This window comes from Lactuca serriola, chromosome 7 (genome assembly GCF_051521515.1).
Source record: "Lactuca serriola cultivar US96UC23 chromosome 7, Lser_US96UC23_V15, whole genome shotgun sequence".
Taxonomy (NCBI): domain Eukaryota; kingdom Viridiplantae; phylum Streptophyta; class Magnoliopsida; order Asterales; family Asteraceae; genus Lactuca; species Lactuca serriola.
Genome location: NC_136414.1, coordinates 153,982,783 through 153,992,220, shown reverse-complemented (window position 1 = coordinate 153,992,220; position 9,438 = coordinate 153,982,783). Strand labels below are relative to the sequence as shown.

Here is a 9,438-nt window from a genome sequence, read left to right as displayed (position 1 = left end):
GCCAACTCGCCGAGTTGTCTCATCAACTCGTCGAGTTCACTCAATATCCAGAAAGCGGGGTAACCCAATCCAACTCGTCGAGTTTTCTCAGTCTTAACCTATTCAACCCTTTTCAGTCGAATCTAAAACCCCAAACTACAGATCCAGTCCCCTAGGGTTAAGATACCACGTAAAGTTGCTAACTTTGCATCCATACAAGGCATCAAAGGGCTAAAAACACTTAAAAAAGCTTATCAAGGGTCTTAGAGCATGAATGAGGGCCAAGACTTGATAAAGTTGGCAACTTTAAGTCCAAAAAGGCCCTAAGATGTCTAGATCTGAAGCCAAATCTTCATATCATGCTCAAATACAAGAATAGTCCCAAACCAGCGTAATAATAGCCATAAACTTTCATAGAAGAAGATCTAAGAAATAAAAGGCCAAGGTTTAGACTTTATACCTCAATGTAGCTACAACACTGGAGGAAATCCCGGATTCACTGCCTTTTGCTCAATCTAACCTCTTCAAGCTTCTAGTTCCTTTCCAAAAGAGCACCAAAAGTCACTCTCCAAACTCACACATACACAACAAGAGGAAGTGGGTGAACTAGGTCTTCTCTAGAAAATGGGGGCGATAAGGGAGGCTACTAATGAGGCTTAAGGCCTTTAAATAGGGAACAAGCCCTGAAAATTAGGGTTTTCTTTTCCATCATCTACTCGTCGAGTTGGGGCCTTCCAACTCGTCGAGTAGACCCTTAATCCCACATCTGATATGATCCTTACATGACGAGTTGGAGCTCCCCAACTCGTCGAGTTCCAGTCTAAAACCTTAAAAAAAATTAAGAAATAAATGATACCTGAAACAAGCGTTACAATATATATATATATATATATATATATATATATATATATATATATATATATATATATATATATATATATATATATATATATATCCACACCCTTTTTTCAAAGAAGCATTAAAACCTTCTAGTGTGACATGGATGATGAAGTTGACAAAACACACTTTCATAACTTGTTGACTCCACCATACTATAATTTTAGTTATCGTCCCCTCAAACATTGTCTCAGAATGACAACGTTAAGTGTATTCTATGTCATCTCAACAACACTACCCTCATTCTCCTAATCACATATCCTTAGTACTACCCTTATGGGGTTATGACCCTCAACACTACCACCCACCTTTACAATATCTTACCCATATCTACCTTACTATCATGCACCATGATATTGGTCTTATTCTTCCATTACCAACATATGACCGTATTTATTCCGTTGGTTATGTATGATATCCAAATTCCACATCCGCCCACTATTATAAATTCTAACCACGATCCATTTATTATGCTTTCTCTGGTTACACTTCTAACTAATGACGGTGTCATTTCCTCGATCATGTTAACATAAAGGCTCATGTTTCTTGTCATGTCACTTTTTACAAATCCTCTTCTTTATTCTATCAAAACCCTATAACATGTGACTATTATTTCCCATAAAAATTCTCATTGGAACTCCTGATTTGTTTTTTGACCAAATTCAAAACAAAACTACTACACCATCTCCCTTCTATACTTAACATATCTTGCCCCCACTCTAGTCGTTGATGTTTATATGCAACCATCCACATCTTTTACACACTTCCTTACCTCTTTCTACCGTGTCATTGTTATATTTCGGCACCACATCTCATTGTACCCACAAACCAAACCCAATACAACCATGCCCATTACACGTCCATCATAATTTCCATCTTCTCAACAACCTATGACTACTTAATTAAATTTTGACACCTTTATATATTTATATATTATAAACCTTCACCATACCTCCCGGCCTCCCATTTTCACCTATCCAGAAATCCCTTATAGATTCTTTTTTGATCAGAACTTAAATGATTCCATGTAGAAAGAATGCGAAATATTACAACATAATCATATTTAAGATATAATAATGTAGTCCAATGATGCATAGATTCTATATTGTCTTTGGTTATATAAAAATATCATCAATGCGACTCTATAGAATGATATAAGAAAAAGGTTAGTAGTTAATGACAAAACCTAGTGAGTTGGAGTTGACCATGATGATACTTTCAACCTAGTTATAAAATCAACAACGACATGCATACACACAAATTAGATATCAAAACACCTTACATGGGACTTACAAGAAACAATATTCATGTAGCAACCTCCCAAGTTCATTGATGCTTTATACCTCTCTCATATTTATGCCTTAAGAAATGACTATAAGACCTCAAATAGCCCCCCCCCCCCCCCAAACACGGTACCAAGGTTTTCCACGTTTCTTACTTCACATGAGTTCAAAACTATAACATATTTTATCTCACTTTTTTGTTTTTCGATATGAGAGTTACATTGTTTTCATATTTTTATATGTTTTATGACATTGTGATCACTGCCTCCTTTGACTCGCTTCTGAAACAAATTATTATATCCATCTCAAATGAGTTCACGATGACAAACATTCACAAATCACATAACTTTTTTAGGATTTTAGCAACTCAAAACCCCGATGACATTTTCTATTCAAATCTTAATATTTCAAGGATATTTTGGCACATGCCAACATGTCACATTGCCACTCTGCAACCTCTCAAGTTGACATGACCCATACGCTTAATGTCATAAATGGTCCATTGAATCATGATCCATCAATCTATTAGATCCTTTTTAGGATACTACAATACTTAACCTTTATACTTCCAGATATCACATATGTAGTCTACCAGGAGTGCATGTTCTTTGCAAAATTCATCTTTGTTTTTTCAAATATATTATATGGTATCTACAAGTTACTCTTCACTCTGGGATCCATCTTTAGACAAATGCATTCCTTGCCGCCACCACTAACTGCTTAGGTGTTGAATAGGAGGGGTGGTTATTTGGACTTATGTCGGGTTATACTATGTATACTCAGGAGACAAATTAGTCTCATCATACTTTAAGTGCCATCACATAGTTTCACGCTCTAACTGTAGCTAATGCAAATGTTGAAACAAGATGACTCTGCAAACCTACTTCTCAAATTACGAATATATGGATATGCGTATGTCGTTCATTGTGACAATGTATATGTTTTTACCTTTTCGGAAATTTGGTGCTAAATCAGTACATCAAACATACTAAGATAAACATCCACTTTGTGTTCAATATTTGCACATCTTCATTAAAAACCTTTCAAAATATTTATTTACAATATTTTAATATTTTGCTCGAGTTCAAATATTTGCCTTCCTCTTGTTCAAACTGTGGGGTATATTAAGTAGGGGTGTCAAATCGGGTCATCATGTCGTGTTTTTGTCTGACACGACATGACATAACAAAGTTTTATGTAACACGAACACGACACGACACGATCTCGAGTTTTTTTGAACTAACACGAAAATGAACCGATTAAAAAACGACAAACACGACACGACACGACAAAGATAACATGAAATAACAATTAATGTATTTAATTAATATTTATTCATACATAACACGAAAAACACGGCAAAAAATGTTAAATCGTGTCAAATTTTGAACACGAACACGACGTCGTGTTTTTTACACCTGACACGAACACGACACAAACATGAATTTCAATTTCGTCTCAGTTTCGTTTCGTGTCGTGTATTTTTTTTTTTGTGTCGTGTCATCAATTGCCACCCCTAATATTAATGATATGTCTCTTTTAATATATTTGTAGTAACGTAGATAAGATTTGTATAGTATATAGAGTTTGTTCTATATTTGTACCTCTATACATAGGATTGTATTACTATTGTTCTATTCACAAAATATACAAATATATTTCACCACTTAGGGGTGTTTGGATAGGAAAAAAATAGGTTTTTATTGCTTATTCCCACAATAAGTTAATTTGAGTGTTTGGATAAAATCCAGCTTATTAAGTTAAATAAGCTAATTTTAATAAGCATCCCTCCCCATGCTTATTGCTTATTCTCACCACAAATAAACTATAAGCAATAAGCTAAAAAGCTAATCCAAACACCCCTTAAAAAACGTAGGAAGTATTTGATTTCGCCGCATAACAAATATATGACCAGTTGTTTTCCAAATCATTATACAGAAAAGTTAACATATTTGATTTCATTTGGATGCTGTAAAACATTTATTATTGATTTGAAATATATTTCCTTTGGTTTCTAGGTAAAGGTTTGAAGTTCGGGCGAATAACAAAGATGGGTCCAACTCAAACCATGACAGTATGTGGGTTCCCTGTTTTCAAAGTTTTAGTATTGACCATCTAGGTTGAGCTCAAACTCGCCAATCTTTTGATCTAAATGAACCCATAAATATTTGATTTACACATATTCAATATTTGTGCTGAGATAATGTGGCCCGATTGCTTTTTCGCTTTGCGATTTGTGCAAACATATTTATAATTTAATGAATTAAAACATGTTTTATGCAGTTTAATCTTTTTTATATTAACATATTCTTTATAGAAGACATCAAACCGAAAAACAAAAGTTGGATAGCAAATTCAGTCTCTTTTATAAATATATATTCCAATATAAAAAGACACCAAAAGTGTAAAAAATTCCGCTCAAAAGAAAAAGAGGAAAAAGAATAACTTATCATGTTTTTAAATTATTTAATTAAAACTAAAACAATCGCAATAAAGCATAGTAAATCTTTTAATATTTTCATAAAAAGGTTAAAATTAAATTCAATCGGTAAACAATATATCTTGTAGACTCCCATCGACTGAAAACAGTGTGTATAAATATAAAGAAAGGACAAGCGTGACACCCGCTCTGATACTATCACTTCCTTTTCCTTTCTGTTTTTTTCTGCAACCTTCTCTCTATCTCTCTCCTCCCCTGATTGATACATACAGAGCGCCTAAACCTATACGTATAGAGCGAGATAGAGAGAGAAGACAGAGGGTTCTAGAGAGAGAAAGAGAAAAAAAACAGAGTAAAATTCAAGGACCAATGGATGATTGTATGAGGGTGATGATCAATACCCTCTCCACTTTACTCCTTTTCTCCTTTCTGTAATCAAACTACACTAAACCCAATGGCTATTTTATCACCATATTCATCTTCTTTCCTAGACACACTCTTCTGCAATGAAGAACACGATCATCAATGGAGTCTTGAAGATGGAGATGGAGATGAAGACGAAGATGAAGTTACACAAACCACCCTCACAGATTCCTCTGATCTCCATTTTCCATCCCTGGGCCAGCAAGATTTGTTCTGGGAACATGAAGAACTCGTGTCTCTCTTCACAAAAGAACAAGAACAAGAAAAACAAACCACTTGTACTTTCTCTTTTGACCAAACAGATCCCTCTGTTTTTCTTGCTCGCAAAGAGGTTGTGGAATGGATCCTTAAGGTCAAAGCTCATTATGGATTCACACCTCTTACAGCCATTTTAGCCATCAATTATCTTGATAGGTTCCTCTCCAGTCTCCATTATCAGAAAGATAAGCCATGGATGATTCAGCTTGTTGCAGTCAGTTGCCTCTCTTTGGCTGCTAAAGTTGAAGAGACTCAAGTCCCTCTCCTACTAGATCTTCAAGTATGATAATAATATAAACACAAGACATCAACTTTATCCACCATTTTTTATAAAATCGATCTGGGTTTTCAAAATCTTGGACTTACGCAACTGGGTTTTTGTTTTCTTGAATCTTTAATGTAGGTGGAGGACGCAAAGTTCTTGTTTGAGGCCAAAAACATACAAAAGATGGAGCTTTTGGTTATGTCGACACTTAAATGGAGGATGAACCCAGTTACTCCGATCTCATTTCTTGATCACATTGTAAGAAGGCTTGGATTAAACAATCATCTCCATTGGGATTTCTTCAAGAAATGTGAAGCTCTCGTTCTTGATTTAGTCTCAGGTAATTAATTTATCTAGAGTCAACTCAGATCAGATCTTTCTGACATTAGAAAAACTGTTTATGTTTTGTTCTAATTCTCTTTTCATTTTGGTTTGTTTTGTTTCAAGATTCAAGATTCGCATGGTATAAACCATCTGTATTAGCCACAGCTACGATGCTTCGTGTGATAGATGAAACCGATCTTCCCAACTACATTGACTACAAAAGTCAACTTCTGGATCTTCTCAAAACCACTAAGGTTTGTCTCTTTGTCCTTTCCGGTTTCCACTATCATGCTTATGGTCTGCTTGTGCATGTTTTTGGGTACAACTCCCACTGCTCATGGAACAACTTTTAATGCAATAAATGGTATGATTGTACTTTGTTTGAAAAAGTCGCTGTAAGACCTTGCTTGCTTTGATTTAGTTATCATGCTTAAAACATGTACTGTGCATCAACAGATGTACTCCAAAGTCCAAACAGAAGGGTGATTTCGTCTTTTTAACTAGTTACAGACCTTAAGGTCAAGATAATGTTGCATGTGAGTTGTGACACAATCTTTGATGATATAACTAGATCATAATGCATGCATAACTGAGTTTCACTTGTACTTTCATTTCTTTTTCTTAGTATTAATAATACTTTTTACATTTATGTAGGAAAACGTAAACGAGTGCTACAAGCTCGTTATGGAGCTACCTTACAATCATCATAATAAGCGAAATCCAGAAGAAAACGAGACAACATATCCTGTTAGCCCAGCTGGTGTCATTGATTTCACATGTGATGAAAGTTCAAATGATTCATGGGAAATCAACGATCATCTTTTCAATCAACCTTCGTTCAAGAAAACAAGATTCGATCAACAGTTTGGGTTTAGTTCGTTTCTAAGTTTCGAACCATTTATGAGCCCTCGTTAGCCATGATTTCATGGAGGGTAGCAGTTGTTGGAGCATGCAGGTTATTAAAATCGGTCTAGTACTAGATATAAACGACCTGTAGTATATGGGGACTAAATATAAAACGACCAAGTGAGTGGTTGATGTAGAGATATGGTCGTGGTTGGTCGATTTCTATATCCTTTTAGGTCGTTTTTTAATGTGAGATAAATTAAATCGGGTAATGTGAAGTCCTTTTCAAGCAATGGAGATATATTTATGGATGATATTTAAAAAAAATGATTTTGTTGGGTCATAAACTCTTGTCTTTATACACATTTTTCACGATTTACTAGCTTACATTTGTTCTTAAAAAACAAAAAAAAAAACTATTTTTACCTCAATTGCAGATGTAGTAGGTTGATCGGTTCAAAATTAAATTCACATTTGCTATTCAAGAATCACCATTAAATTTATAAAAATATCATTAAACTCACATTTGCTATTCAAGAATCACCATTAAAATTATTTTTTATACAACAATTAACCATTAAATCTAAGTTTTGTACACATTTATTTAGATTATCTTTTCCAACAATTAGCAATTTTCCATCCAACACAATTTCAATGAAGAAAAAAGAACATCATTTTATATTTATCTTTTTCTTCTCGTCTCCAGTGAAAACTTCCACACAACCCCTACTACCTTGCTTACGTCCTAATGTTGTTCACATATTTTTCTTGTTCTTCTACCTCTCATGCTACTTTGTGAAATCCATCTTTTATCGCTTTCTTTTTTGAATCGTACGCCACCGGTAAACATATCCGTCCAAGGATGCACTTTTATCGCACAATATGACTTCAAACCAATTGGAGATTAATTTGAATGTTGGTTTGAATAGATTAGATTTGAATTGATTTTTTTATAGGTCAAAGCTGATTTTAGATTATTGAATGATGTTGATGGAATGTGCTATTTGTTGTTTGAGGTGGATAGTGACGGTAAGAGATGGACAACAATGGTGGGAGTGGGTGGTTTACATAAAAAACATTAACTTGCAATACCCAATAATATGATAGATTTTGAACACCTCGGATGAGTTTAATGATAAACCATGTATTAACAAAATGACTAAACGTAAACAAATATGACTGTTGTAAGGTCACATTTTATGATTCGATGATTCAAACACATAAAACGTTGCCCAACATCACCAATACCAACATCAACTTGGTTAGCGATAGCGTGATCCCAATGATCTTACTGATTGTCTGTATATTAGGTACATACACTCTGTATATGTAGAATAGATATATGATTTGTAATCTTAGCGATTAGGATCAGACCTTTACATAGATTAGTATACATCCCCAAAATAGTGGGATCTTCGTTTCTGTAATCGTATATATTATACTATTAGGATTAAATCCTAATAGAGTTTTGTACCTTGCTTTGTGCGACTGTTATCTTTGTGAAAACCTTTTCTTAGTGAAAGTATATTTGTGATCATCTTGTTCTTTTGTTCTTTGTTTTTTCTTCATGATTTATACTTGAGTGTATCCGATCGATACAAACCTTTAATTGGTACCAGAGCGGGTTTACGATACATTCATGTTATCATGTCTTCCTCTTATAATCCAAAGTCGTTTGCGGTTAACAAGATCCCTCCTTTCGATGAACACAACTTTACAATGTGGAAATGAAAGGCTATGGTTCTTGAAACCATGGACGTTGATATGCTCAATATCGTCGATAATGGTTTATACGCTCCCATGTATCAACCTATGGTCAACCTTGACTATGAATATGCTCAAGAGATGATGGAAACCCTGGCTGTGGCTTATGAAGGCATTATGGAAGTTCAAGCAACAACCATTAACAATCTCAACCAGAGATATGAGCATTTCTTTGCTCAACAAGGTGAGTCTCTAACTCAAACCTTAATAGGTTTAACTGTTTGGTAAATGATATGCATAGGTTGGGGATTGTCAAGCATTCCTCTCTGTTATTCTTGAAGTACTTGGATTCCCTTGGGAAAAGCTGGGAATATCATGTTGATGTCCTTAAGAACAGTGAGAAGATAAATTTCATGGATCTCAACATTGTTTGGAAATCTACGGAATTATGAATAACTCTTTGTAAGGACATAATGAGGGACTCCAACAAAGAAAAATATGTAGCCCTGGTCTCCAGAAAAGATGTAGCCAATTTCATCAGCGACTCTGATGATTCTGATCAGGGTGAAATTAGTAATGACGAAATCCCTGATGAACTAGCTGGTAGTGTTGTGCTCATTGTTAAACGCTATGAAGAAAGCAGATCAAATGGTACCAGAAGAGTCCTGTCCAAGGGAAATAGCTCAACAAGAAATTATAACATAGAGAAAAGAAATTAAGGTAATTGCTTTAACCGTGGAAGCCCTGACCACTTTGCTAGGGAATGTAAAGAAAAAAGAGAATCCGAAAGCCCTGAGAGCTATGAAGTCTTGTACAAGAAGCTGCTGGATTACGTGAAGAAGGAGAACATTTCTCTACCAAAAGCTTTCATCTCAAAGCAGGAGGAATATGAGGAATGGGTTGAAGAAGAGGAGTCTTCTGCAGAAGAAAGACTAAAGTTTAAAGGTCTTATGGCTCTTGTCAATGAAGCTTCTTGATATGTGCATATTTAGCTACATATTTCGTATAGAATTTTAATA

At 34.8% G+C, this 9,438-nt stretch overlaps 1 protein-coding gene across 1 annotated transcript; it reads left to right on the top strand.

Annotated features, from left to right (window-relative positions):
* The first annotated feature begins 4,774 nt into the window (after positions 1-4,774).
* Positions 4,775-7,062, top strand: LOC145062798 (cyclin-D3-1-like). The gene is made up of 4 exons (XM_079010391.1): positions 4,775-5,560; positions 5,684-5,885; positions 5,993-6,123; positions 6,524-7,062. The coding sequence occupies exons 1-4, from the start codon at positions 5,054-5,056 to the stop codon at positions 6,782-6,784; spliced, it is 1,101 nt and encodes a 366-aa protein (XP_078866517.1). The 5' UTR covers positions 4,775-5,053; the 3' UTR covers positions 6,785-7,062.
* The last annotated feature ends 2,376 nt before the right edge of the window (positions 7,063-9,438 follow it).